This window comes from Chroicocephalus ridibundus, chromosome 15 (genome assembly GCF_963924245.1).
Source record: "Chroicocephalus ridibundus chromosome 15, bChrRid1.1, whole genome shotgun sequence".
Classification (NCBI taxonomy): domain Eukaryota; kingdom Metazoa; phylum Chordata; class Aves; order Charadriiformes; family Laridae; genus Chroicocephalus; species Chroicocephalus ridibundus.
In genome coordinates, this window is record NC_086298.1 from 8428345 (window position 1) to 8442394 (window position 14050).

The 14050-nt window shown below is 41.2% G+C and overlaps 1 protein-coding gene across 1 annotated transcript in view; it reads right to left on the minus strand.

The window, feature by feature from the left end:
* Window positions 1-14050, minus strand: part of NEK6 (NIMA related kinase 6) — a 63769-nt gene that overhangs the window by 22887 nt on the left and 26832 nt on the right. Inside the window, exons 3-5 of the mRNA XM_063352702.1 lie at window positions 8654-8794; window positions 7339-7401; window positions 2779-2889 (exon numbers count right to left, since the gene is read on the minus strand). Of these exons, the coding sequence (XP_063208772.1) occupies window positions 2779-2889; window positions 7339-7401; window positions 8654-8794 (315 nt within the window). The remainder of the gene's footprint in view (window positions 1-2778; window positions 2890-7338; window positions 7402-8653; window positions 8795-14050) is intronic.

Consider the following 14050-nt stretch of genomic DNA (forward strand, 5'->3'; position numbering starts at 1 on the left):
GTGAAGGCTAAACATTATGTATCTACAACCGCTCTTTTTCCATTTCAGAAATGCACAACAGGCGTGTGCATCACATGCAGAGCGTGACCGCCTCCTCCAAGGCATCCCAAAATTGCACTGCTTCTGATTATTGGTCCCTGACTTCTCATTGCTGCTTCCCGCGCTAGATACCGAGCCAGTTCTTCATCCGGAGCATTAACAAAATAAACTTGCAATACGCTTCCAGAGGTTTTAAGATTTATCCTCATCCTGGGTCACTGGGTAATGACTACCTCTGGAATGCTGCACACACTTCCAGCACGCTACAACTGCGTTTCGCTTCCATCGTACCCTCGAGAATTTCCATCAGCAGCACGCGAGAGTGAGAATAAAGGAGGGGAATTGCTTGTTGCCCCTTTCTGCATCTTGTGCGTTTTCCTCTCAGTAGAGACATCTGATGTCCGTTGTCACGTTTTATATTTTATGTGAAACGCTGTTACCGGTTCGTGTTTGACTCAAGTAATGGCAAATTTTCCTTTGCAGATCAGCTGTGAAGGGGCACGACCGTGCCAATTCCCCAGGCAGCAAATCTGACAGATTGCAACAGTTCCAAACCAAAACTTGATAGAAAGCACAGAGGAATTACAGAGGGTGAGGGATAAAGTGTTACATACACGATAAAATTATTTAATTCTCATTAAAGTGTTTAAGAGTAGATATGCAAAACCACAAGTGATAATTTTCTAAATGTCATGTCCAATAAGATTCGCCTGACATTTACAAGAGAGTCCCAGCTCTCCAGTGGGTTATCCTGCAGCACTCCCTCACAGAGCTTTACAATTCCTCATAAATAATGCAGGCACCGGGGGCGTGACAAAGACAGACCCTGTTTTTATCACTCTCGCACCTTCAGAGTGTTGTTACTGCTGTTCCTACCGCCTCGCCGAAACCGAAAATCCTCACATAAGCTCAAATTCCCAAGGGAGGGGTAAGGCCTGGGGGTGGCAGAGGGGCAGGCAGGCAAGCTCCACTTCTGCAGTTAAAGCTACATTTAGGAGACCTTTGCTCCCTCTTGGGTTTAGTTTGTGGGTTTTTTTTCCTCTATTAAAAAAAAAAAAAAAAGGAATTCCAAGATTTGCACCAATGGAAAACCATCATTTCTGTGACCTTGAAAAAAACCTACTGCATCTTCTTCATGCCTGCGATAAACACGCGGGGAAACAGACCAGAGTGGGGAACTGGCAGAAAGAATGCAAGTTACAGCACTGTTCGAGTTATCAACCTAAGAATCTGCAGATTATGTGTTGGAAAATGTAACTCCTATTTATAATGACATAAAAAGTAATTCTAAAAAATTAAATAAAAAACTCTGATAGATAAACATTTTTATCAATAGGGAATGCTTTAAACTGAAAATCGTGAACAACAAAAAAATGCAAATATTTTATACGATGATGTCTCACAATTACGTAGGTAAAACTTCTTGTAAACTAATTCAAAATCAAGCCAAACACTAGCACAGCCCAGGATGATCACAGCTCTAACTCCTGCTCTCACAGGCCTCGCTTTTTTTTTCCCCCCATCTTTAACCACAACTGCAAAAAGCCTCAGAGAAACTGCGAGTTTCCCAGGATCTGTTGGGAAAAGGGCAAAACACACAAAAAGCCACAAGAAAACAATAAGAGATAAAAATACAGCGGCACTCCCCCCGCAGAAGGACGAGCTCTGTCTCCAGAGCCCAGACCCACCGGCGGCAGCTGCGGGACGCGGCTGGTTTGGGGGGAGTCCCCATGTGCTCGCAGTGGTGGCACCAGCACATGGGGCTTCAGTCACCGCCGGCTCGTCCCCAGGGCTCAGGGCAGGCCCGGCCATCGCTCCTGCGACTGAGCGGCTGCTGAGCAAGCCCGTGTCTGGAATTTTGGGGGTCTCCCCAGGAATGGCTTTGCCAACTGCCTGTTCCCAGCGTGCTCACCCGGGGGGACTCTCCTGTGAGATGGAGCAGATTTTCACAGATACTGTAAATTTAGCCGCTGACTATGGACTAAACGGAGAACTTGTTTGACAGCCTTTGGCCTAGTGCCTCATAGCTCTGCTGGCAAAGAAAACAAATCTGTTAATAAGATATTTTAACTGTGACAACAAGGAGGAGGAGAACTTTCCAAACATTCATTTATGATAATTACAGAATAATGATGGCAAAAAAACAGGTAAAACATGGAGAGAAGGTTGAGAGTGCTAACAAACATGATATAACACATCTGTTCTCACAAGGGATGTATGTCTAAAGATTAACATGTCAAAGAAAATATAAAAGCAGGTGGTAACAGCTTAACTAAAGCTGGTTTGCAGCAATACAAGTATTCCTAAGAGCAACATAAGAGAAGAACAAGTACTTGAAACATTTTCTCAAACCTAAATCCCCACTGCAAAGAAAGTCAATACACTTTCTTGAATGTCTTCAGAGTGGCAGACAGGCGACGCGAATAGCCAGTCTAACAACAATTAAATGTCCCCATCAATCACAGACTGGATAAATCAACCTTGCAAATAACACACGTGTCCCACCAAATCACGCAGAGGCTCACTCCCTGCTGAAGCAGCAACCAGCAGCAAGTGGCATAGCCTGGCATATTTAGAATGCCACCAGACACTTCAGTTCAGGCTCTGGAAGCACCTGTGGGTGTGCCACACCGCAAGGGGAGAGCAGAAGTGCTTTACCACGGCCCGGCTTACCCCACCGCCAGCGTCTCTGCTTAACCCCGAGCGTTTGCGGCACCTCTAGAACTGACGTGTCCTTACCTTAATCATCTGAGAGAGATCACCAGCATCGGCCAGTTCCAGGACAATGTTAAGTTCATTGTCTTCAATAAAAGAATCCAAATACTTAATTATATTGGGGTGGTTCAGTTGCTGCAGAGAGAGGGAATGCAAGAGGAACATCTGTAATGCTGTAGTAATGACAACTCCAAACACATTACCCGTACCGGTTCTGTAACCATTATGCAGAACAGTTCATAATAGGTGCAACTACAAACTGTGCTCTGGGTTATTACAGACAGAAGTCCTGTAAAAAACATCATTTATCACAAGCACAGCATAATAAAATTGTCTTGAGTAAAGAGCAATACAGCCCAAAATAGGGTGAAACTGCTTCTAAACATCTTCTGAGTTTACAACAGAAAAGGCTGTCTTGAAAGAAACTTTGCTAAGCAGTAGACTGATATTTCTCCCCCCTCTGTTAAACAAAAACCCCCCCAACTATTGATTACAGTAGTCCTTGAGATCTCTTTGCCCCTTAGAATAAGAACAGAATTAAATTAAAACCCTGATGGAGGAAAAGGATGCACAAATTGCATATGCCAGTCTATTTTTCTAATTTTTTATGCTTGAATCTTCCCTAATAATTTTTTTTATTTCAATATACCTTTTTTTATATTCACAACTGGTATTTTAATATTTTATGTCTGAATTCTTAAAGTGGAAAGCTGTAATTGCTTAGAAGATAATGTAGTATCTAGATCTCTCTGTTCACTCACTCTTGCTCCTTTTGCATTGCATTATCTTTGTCTTGTGCTCTTAGAAACAAAGTAAATTTAGAAACTACTAAAGTGAGCATTTCATCTACTAAACAGCTGTGACTCAACCTGCCTATTCCAGGGGTTACAAAGCCAAAGGAAACACTGTTATGATCCATCACGCTAATCACTCCTCTCGGCACGCGCATTAGGGGACAGATTCTCCCTTGCAATGCCTGGCACTAGCGCGCATTAGCGTTAATGGGATCCATGTGTAGGCATCGGGAGAAGAACATTCCTGGCAGACCAAGCCTGAAATAAGTAAATAAATAAATATCACAGCCCACCATTTCTGTTGAAATTTCTTTTAAATGTCTGCTCTCAGGTACATCAGTCAAAGATCAACTCCCAGCTAAAAAATGCACCAAAATGAGAAGCAGAAAAGTCCCTGCAGCTGATGCACTTGGGAGCATCCTCCCGGCCACGGCCCAGCCAATGCCCGGGTACCGCACGCTGCTCCCGAAGCATCAGGAAGTTCAAGCAGCCAAACAAGCCTTTCCCTAAGCCTTGGCACCATGTGCCGATGAAACACAACATCGAACTATGACAACTGGAACAAGGTTCCTGCACACCTCTGACAAGGTGTAACAAAACCCAAGTTACTCTGAGCCAACCATTGCTTAACCGATATAAAGATCTGAAATGCATTTTTGTGAGACAGCGTGTACGTGCGTTTTACTGATGGTTTGTGTTGATTTCAAGAAACTCAATTAGATCTAAAGAAGGATGTTTCTTCTATTACAATGAAGTTGTATAAAATTAAAAGCAAACAAGCAAAATGTCCGTGCCACCATGCGAACTTCTGCAGGAGCTCTTTTGAAGAGCAGATCTCAGGGGCCTCCCATGCAGCCGCAGAGCTGAGCACAGGGTGAGCACTCCAGAAGGAGCCCTGTAGGCTCTTCTCTGCTGGAAAGCACCACAGGTGCCCGTGACCTTGCTGCAGTGTGAATGCAGATGTGTATGTTTTTCCTCCAATCTAAGTCACTGACCTTTGAACTCGGTTTTCCTGGCACAGCCAGGTAGACCACTCTGGATAAGCCAAACTTCTATTCTCCACTCTCCCTTTTGTCAATCTTATTTTAAATAAATATATTGACTCTGGAGTTATTTTTGAATGTAGCACGGAAAAGACCATCTGAAATTTCTTTTGTCAGAGGAAAGTATATTCATTCACACAAATCCTTAAATGCACAAAAGATTACAAACACTTTATCCTGGCTTAATGACATCTCCTATTTCTTTAATGCATCCTAAAAGTTTCCTGGCGGTTAATGCCTGATGTGTATGCACAGCCGCACCGTCGGCGAGAGGCACGCGGGAGGGTAAGTCACCTCTAAATGAGCGAGTGTGGGCGCTGGCAGCCCAAATGCTGATTACAGCCACATTATTGAGCTGCTTTGCCTAAACCTTTTAGCCAGAATTACACTGAAAGTAATATACAATTTTGTCCGGCTTCTGTCAGATTTTGAATAATTATAATTCATTTAGAACTCACAAAAAACCCCCTTTGTTTCCATGGTCACACAGAAGTCTGATCTGATCAAAAGACAAAGTATTATTTTGAGAGGGATGGACTACAGCAAATCTGTATAATTCCTTCACAAATTCCTCAATGGTCTACATTAAAATAAAAACAGAGAAAGAAAAGCTCCTCCAGCAAGTTGTTTTAGTAATAGTCGATAAATACTTCATACTAGACACCAGTTTAAAAGTAGCAAGAAAGTTTTAAAAATACAAATATCCCATATTACGTGGCCAGGCACTAGACTCAACTGCACGGCCGACATTTACTTCACATCACCAGTGATGAAAAAAGTTAAATTAAGCAAGATTTAAACAGACTCTGAAATACTGTGCTGAACTGGGTCCTTACACATTTCACGCTTTCTAGACAGAAGAACAATTATCTTAATTGATAAGTTTAGGAAGTGAAAGGTATTTTATCTTTTAATACGATCACACTAAAAAGGCTGAAAATTATTGAGAATAAGTCATTTGACAAAAATACACCTCTCCTACTTTCCTGATGCTGCGCATAGACTATTCTAAAGGAAACCAAAATGTGAAAAGCTCACAAAAGAAGGAGAAACCTCGTGAAATTTTGTAAGAAGCCAGGCCAGAGATGACACGCACTCTGCCGCGAGAACCAAAGTCTCACTTTTAAAACTTCTTCCTACTTCAAGCACGGAGTGTGCTGCCTGCGGGCACCTCTCCTCCCTGGCCCTAAGGAGGGATCCGAGTCCCACTCTGAGGCTGCAGCTCCGAAGTTCTGAGATACGACTTCAGGAGTGTCCCAGCACATCCACACACTGACCTTCGTTGTTTCTATGAAGCTGTGAGAACAGGCAGCACGGGAGCCATAAATTAGCAAAAGATGAGTTGCAGATTTATCGATTTGACCAGTTATTTGTCTTGGGGCAGGGAGCGATGTGCCCCCCAGCTGCGGGGGTGGACACACCAACCTCCCCGGCCCCCAGGCCAACCCCAGCAGCTGCCCACGGGGCACAGCCAGCACCAAAGCTGGCAATTTCAACTGTCATTATTTTTTACTTATTATCTGCTGATCTTCTCAGAAGCTGAGCTCACGCATCTTGGGTAAAATTCAACGGACTTTGTTGGCTCTGACTTGAAAACTTGTAGCCATTTGAAGGAAGTGAACTATAGGCAATATTGAGAAATCTATCCCCTTTGCAGCCAGGCTACAATGGGATTCATCAAACTGACTTTTTAACGTATTCAGACTTCAGATTCCTTGGATGGTGCTACACAACTGTCCAGGCAGGAAGATTTGTTGACATCCAACAATAAGTAATGATTAAACTATCAGCACAGCAGTGTTTTGCATAATAAACAGCATATTAGTATGTTTCTGTACAAACATTCAACAACTCTTCCTGCTCCTCCCTTCACCACAACAAAATGAATTTACTAGTCTGCTTCCTAGTCTTCTATAAAATATTGTGCAAAACAATCCAATTTTATCAATCCTATTTAGCTGAATGTATCATATTTGCTTTCACAACTTGGCCACCCCAGTAACCCCAGTTTGGTATCTGGTGAGCTTCACGGAAGACGACCAGTTGCCTGTAGTCACCCCCCCGCAGATGGATGGGATTATTGCCTTTGTACTCTAATAAATTTGCACATTCTGCTTTGAATAAATCCTTCCATAACCAGAGTTGAAGACAAAACTGCTCAAATTACCTAGAACCCAAAAATATCACAAATTCTCTTTCTGAATGTTGATGTTGGCGTTATTTTTCACCGTAACTGTGAAGCAACTGGATCACGTTCACACAAACTGCTATCTTCATGTTGGTCCTGTACTGCCTACACTACAGTCTACCAGAATCAAGCTTTGTCTACAACTGCATGAATATAAATCAGCAATTTATATAGAAATACCTAAAATTATACTTACAAAATGAATTATTTAATACTTTAAAAATTAAATTTGACTAGCTAAACAAAGTTTTAGCCTTCTACAATCTCTTGCATTTACTCAAAATAGATATTTGAAGTGCAATGCATATATATTTTCTACCAACATTTTGAAAGAAATTACTGAGACCACAGGCAGAAAACTCAATAAAATTAAGATTTAAGACAAAACTCTTGCACAACGTAGGCATTCTATCTTCCAAAAGAAAGCACAGTCTATTAAGATCACTGGGTGCTACAGATGCTCTAGTTGCCATAAAAGGCAAATAACTGTTGCCAGCCTGAAAACAATTTTATTTTCTCAAAACAAAAAAACAGAAAAAGTAATTGCAAAACTCCTTACCTTCAAGAGGTCAATTTCTTTAATGCAATCTTGCCTAGCCTTGGCATCCATCATTTCAAAAATCTTCAAAGACAAAAACATAGAAGATGAAAATGAAACAACAAAAAATCACTTTATATTTTAACAAGAAATTGGTCTTTCTTCCCCCAATCTGTATCTCCTCTACCGTAATGAGTATACACACAATCCCCAGATCAAAGAAAGATCAATGTTTTCTTTATTTTGAAACCACTAAAGGGCTAGCGATAGGGTAAAATTTAATTTTAGAACCTGTAGGCAATATTCTAAGCAGTATGAAAAATAAAGATACTAGTTTATGAATTTGCTGTCTTGATTTTCAAAACATAGTTAACTATTTATTTCACATGGTAAATAAAAGATAAAATGTTTACTTTTTTTTTTAACCAGAAATATAGCTTCCACTGATTTCTCTGTAATGATTAACAATAATATTGAGCATTAATATTCATCCTGTAATAATCAGAGCAAGGTGCTAAAAACAAGAGTTTAAAAGATCTGTTGAAGGATTAAAGGCAAATTTCTTCAAACAAAATGCTGTTCTGAACACTGCAGAATACTTCAAGCCCAGTTACAGATCTATACTGCTTGCATGAAAGTTTTTCAGAAATTCTTCTAAAACTCCCTCAGCAAGAGCAGGCATCTCCCCTTTCATTCATGCTCCTGTGTCCTCCCGATTCACCATGTCGAGCTGGCAGCCCCCGAGCTGTGTGACCACAGCCGCAAGGGCCTTGTTCTTTCACACACATTTAATAATAATTTAGTGAACCCTTTCTAGAAAGGAAAAAGTGAAATTAAAAATAAACTGATTTAGAAACATAAACCCACTCCAATATGACGAGGGATGAGGACCACACAGTGCAGCCCAAAACAGAAAGAGTGTCCTGTGCAGGACGTGTGGGATGCACGGGGAAGGGACGCCCTGAGGACCCCGGCCAGGGCAGGCAGGAGCGCAGCAGGGCCCGCTGGCCTCATCAGCATTTGTAAAACGGCTCTGAGATGTTCAGAAGCATTACACATTATTCCTTATCTTGAAATAACACAGTAAAAAAACCCACCTCTAAATCCCGATTGAATAAAATACAAAAGTAGAGTATTGGGGTTTTTTTAATGTAAAAATATCAAACCAGATCATCCAGCGCTCTAAACCTTAAACTCTCAATTTATAAACTATTTTATTGCATTATTACTGATGATGAACACTGGAGGAGGTATCCGAGTAAAATAATCTGTGTAGACACTTAAAACATTCCCATTTTACTTGCTAAATAGTAAGATTTTGAACTTAAATGCTCACCTGAACTTTCTTTAATGCCACAGGTTTTCTGTCCAGAAGACAAGTTGCTTTGTAAACTTCGCTGAATTGTCCTCGTCCAATCTTTTTCTCTATTTGAAAATCTGCCAGCGTGCAGCGATATGGGTACGATGTTAAATGCCTCTGTTCAAGTAAAAAGAAGTTAAATCAATGAACTAGAAAAAATGATGCAAAAACACAAACTTGCATTCCCAATCTGTCTTCTTTATGACTGCCAACAAGCGGTTTCTATGACTGATCATATTCAGGAGGATAAATTCCTCACAGTAAGGATTGCCCAGCAAGACAGACAAATAAATTTGGTGCTGGTTTGGCGTACAATGGGCAATGGCGTAGTCTGGCTTTTCTTTGTGCGCCCAGACAGTACCGTACCAGAGCAGCCACAATACAGATGCACAGTGCACGGCCGCAAGCACACACCCCCCCCAACAACTTGTGTAAAAATACTAACTAAAACCAAAGCATGTAACTAGTAATAGCTACCAAAAACATACCAAACAGAGTTAAGGTTGCCAAGTTTGCACATCCTCTTGCTCTCGTTTCTGATGGTCAAGAATTTAATCTAGGTTGATCAGTCTATTGATAATTCTGGCCATAAATGCATTAATTCCTAGTACATGTATTAGTAACATAGGCTGAATTAAGTTAAATGACTTTTTAAAAAAGGAAATAACGTCTTGCCTTCCGTGTAAGTAACTAATTAGTCCCAAGCTCCTGTCTCCCTAGTTACACACCCTCTCATCAACACCGCCTGCTCCTGTCACTTGGGAGATGCTGGTGCTGCTTCCCAGCAGTCCCAGGTAAATACCCAGCCTGGCAGGTCGACACGGCGTAACGAGGATTATGGACTCCACGGACCAGGAACTGCTCCCTAGAGCCATTCTGGTCTCTTCTGCAATTAACATGACCACTAACCAATGTTTGAAAAAGGAATTATGAAAATTAATTACTTAAAGTTGCCATGCACAGACAAGTAGGATGTTTTTAAGCTTCAGCATACCCAGGAGTTCCCATCAAAACCCACCAAACAGCAATTCGATTAGTATACAACCGTCCTTGGGAGGGAAAGGCTTCCCAGGGACGCAGCCATCGCCCACAGCCCCATCTTTAGCGGACGATCCCAGCAGAAGGTCCCAGGGGGTGCAGGCCGGGAGGGCTGGGTGTTTTACCCCGACTATTGCTACCTCTGCCCTTTCCGAACAGAGGGCTGGGGCTGGAAGTACGATTTAAAGTGCAGGTAAAGCTTCCAGCCCAGCATCTTTTGCCAGCACTACTGGCAAGAGTGCGCAAGGATCTCTTGCAGTGTATATTTATTTTGATGAGTAAATAAATTTGGACTCCTTTTCTTTGCAACAGAAATAAAAACGACTACTATTCAACAGACAATAAAAAGTATCAATGAGACATTGGAAAAAGCTTCCAGATTTCCGTGCAACTCTGAACTACAATCACAGTTATTTGACAGAGGTTTTGTAAACAAAGTTGTAAAAGTCAATGTTTTTAAGAAAACTCACCAATAAAGTGCCTAAATAGTAATTTCTGACCCACAAACTGCATCAATCAACCAAGACAAGCTATTTTGAAAACTGTCACCTTTATAGCGTCTTTATCACAACAAATGCAGGAGAAATCCCCACACGGAAAGCTACTCTACCGCAGGCATACTCAAGAAAAATGATAATGTTTTATAAATGCTGATGATACAGAGATGCAGACATAAACGGCAAACCAGACAGTGAAGACACTATCAGGTCTTTTTGCTGTCACCCTCCCCCTCGTCTCTCTGTCAGCGAGAGGCCACGTGTTGCTGGAGCTCGTCCCGTGCTTCCACACCACCGCCCTGGGCCAGCCCCAGAGAACGTCCTGAGGGTAATGCTCTGCGGCTATGAAAAGGGAGGACTGTTGCTAAACTGAAATGCTTAGATGGTTATGAACTCCAGAGAAGACAAAAATGCAATACCATAATGCCCAGCCAATGCCCACTAATTCAAGTAGGCACATAACCAGAAATTTAACTCCAGGCCATCACGATCATCAGATTTCTCAGTTTGAGTTCCCTAAAAGAGCAACCCACTCCTTTCCAGATGAAACAACACTTTGAATAATTATTTCTGAAATGCCAAGGCCACAGGTAAGTTTTTTCATCTATCACCACAAGCATTTAAATATTCTCATACCATGAGAACTGGTTTTCATTTCTCTGGGCTAAAGATGACACAATAAAAATTTTAATTCATGACCTACACAAATGAGAAGGCTGCATTAGAATTATCAGCTACTCATGAAGGCGAGTCACACAGAAAGAGGAAGCTGATTTCATCAAGTATTTCCTCTAAACAGTCCAGGGAGCGTTTCCCTTTTCGGATCCCTCTGGTCTCCCCCACACTCTGAAGAAGCCTCGTCACCCACCTGCTGGCACAGCCTCCATCGCCCACAACCAAGGCTCGGGACTTGTGCTGTGCCTAAAGTTATACTGCATTTGCAAGCGGTAACACAGCAAAATAAAAATTAAAATGAAGATTCAGGATTTGTTTCTCTAAGTTTTGCAGTGCATACTACACAATAAAACAGGAGTACCCCTTCACCAATGAGGAAAAAGGTAGCCTATGGGTCATCAGACAATAGCAGAATGTTAAGATAACACTGCTTTATTGTTTACATACATTCCCCTCTAAGTTACTAAATTATCAACAAAGTAAGACAACATGGGATGAAAGCAGACAAACAAATATTCAAAGTAACCGGCCCCTGCAGCTTTCTCAGTTTAAATTGGTTGCAATCTCTCTTTGCAGGGACTTGATAATCAGCAATACTCATCAATATACGTTACAGTAATACAGGAATACTCATGCCAGGGAGTGCTAAACATTAGTTTATGTGCATTTTGTGTGTGATGAAATCAGCAGAAGAATGTCTGAACACAAGTATTCGTTCAACTCGACGGGTAACTAACCAGGAACATCTCCACTTCCTGACTTTTTAAAATATGAGCCACTAAGCAAATCAATTGTGCTGTCCAGTCAAATCGCTTTACCCAGCCAAAACAAAGGTGTCAGTATATAAAAGTAGAGAACACTTTTTCCTAATTAAAAAATAGAATGGAATCAAAGCATTCCCTTAACTGTGAAGGTGTGTCTCCTGAGCCACGCTCTTCTTGAGTAATAAGAAAGTTTGAGCAAAAGCTTTTCTAGCTTGGAGTTAACATTCCCAATAGAGGTAGCAGTTTTAGCGAGATTTTATGATGCAACTACCACAAAACTTTCTTTTTAAGGAAGAAATCCATGCTGCAATCAAGGATGGTATCCATTTGCCCTTCATAAATTATTAAATTGTGTATTTAAACCAACAGTGTTTAAGTGTAAATTAATATTTTAAGCATGTGTCAAGAGATATCTAGCAGCTTCTTAACTTGAAAATATAAATAAATGTTAGGCAAGTGACAGGGCGTATATGTGCGTCCCAACCACTTTCCCATGGTAGCACATAAACTCTGCTTGCCGCGCTGGAGTTAATGCTGGGCAATGACTGGACACCTCAGCTGATATGTTCTGGCATTCTCCAGGACTACAGCTGCACATTTACATATGCAATGACCTAGATTTGCATTTGCTATCACAACCTATCAGACCTAATTAAAGTAATGGACCTTTCATCCAGGCTCGGAGATGTTTGGTTCGGGTATAAAGCAGAGAGCACACTCGGGTGCGACCAGCCCGTACCAGGGAGCTCCCTATTGACTACAGCAGCCCATTGCCCCCTGTGTCCATTCAAAAATAACCCTCTCATGCTTTACTGTACATAAAGTTAAGCTGGTAACTCTCCTAAATACCGTTACAAGACACATTTAGAATAGCTAAGAAATATCTACCTCCTCAGAATACCATCCTTTGCATACATTTCACTTCTGTCATGACTTTTGACAGGGGAACTCTTGTTTTTTCCAAGTCCTTCCACATTTAACCACTACAGTCTTTCATAAAGCTGTCACAGAACCAACACCTACTCATTCAAATAAACCATGATCATTATTTCTGCAAATCTCAGACTTTTCATATACAGATATAGATTATGCGTAAAATGAGATACCACCCTCATCTTCAAATCCGTTCATCAAAAATAGATGTTCTCATTTTCAGGACAGATTCAGGCTCAGTGCAGGGTTCAGGTCTGCACAAATACAGTAAAACCAAGCCACTGTCTCTGCAGAACAGGTTTCAAGGTCAATGACAGAGCTTGAATTTAAAATAAATAAATAAATAAATAAAATAAAAAATGGGGAGAAAAATGCAACCAACAAACCAAAAACGCCTCCAACCACTGGACCTCCAAAGACACACTACAAATTGGGCCATTTGCGCATTGCTGTTCCCAGGGCAGCTGTAGGAAGGGGACAGTCTGGGAAGAACTAGTTTTGAGACAAAGGCTGTTCTCGTCATCCACACAATGAAGTCTCGTTCTTCTACTACTCCGTTAATAAAAAAAACCCCCAAAGATTAAAGTCAATTAATTCCTCATTCAAATAAAGAGGCCATTCATTTTTAAGAAGAAATGCAGAGATTATTCCAAGAATAAGCTCTTCTGGACAACATCTCTGGCACGCTTTTGAGATGTAATCACTGATGCGAGAGCAAAAATTTCAAAGCTGGCAAGAGTATGCAATGACAGCCCTTGTCACAATACTTAAGGGAGAAGTTTGCCAGGACTTTCAGCCTCAAATTTTGAAGCATTATGAGATTTTCTGCAAAAAAATCCAATTAAATAAAAACTTCAGTTATATTATCTTGCACACATCTGAACAGATATGCTGCAAGGATAAGAAACTTAATTCTAGATTAACAGGAGTCTCTTTATACCAGATTATACAGCAACTCAGGCAAATATGGAGGATGCCGGTATTAGTAAAGTTCCTTGCTATACACTTGGTGATAGGATGTAGTTTCTACTTACGCGTCCACATTTTGGGGATGTTGGTTACAGAATTACCAGGGGCGCCTGACCGCAGGGGACTGAGCATGTGAGAATACAAACATGCCAAAATTTACAGCTGGAGACTTGATATAATTTCCTCCAAATCCTTCATACGCTGCTATAACCACACACAGGTAGGACAGCTACATAACCTGCACACGGTTTTTGTATTTTTTTAAATGAGTAGTTGTCCAGCTCAGAATTTGTATTTTGGGATAAGGAAGAATAAGAAAAATACCAAAACTGTTCTGTAGAAAGACTTTCAGTCTCCAGAAGAATTAATGTTTGGCCAATAAATTTACCTCTTTGTAGTTATTTAAGAGCTAGGGAAAACCTGAACAGTCCTGAGAAAAGTGTCCAAGTAGCCTTTCCTGCAGCCGCTGCCCAACGTGTCAGGCCAAGGGCAGTACT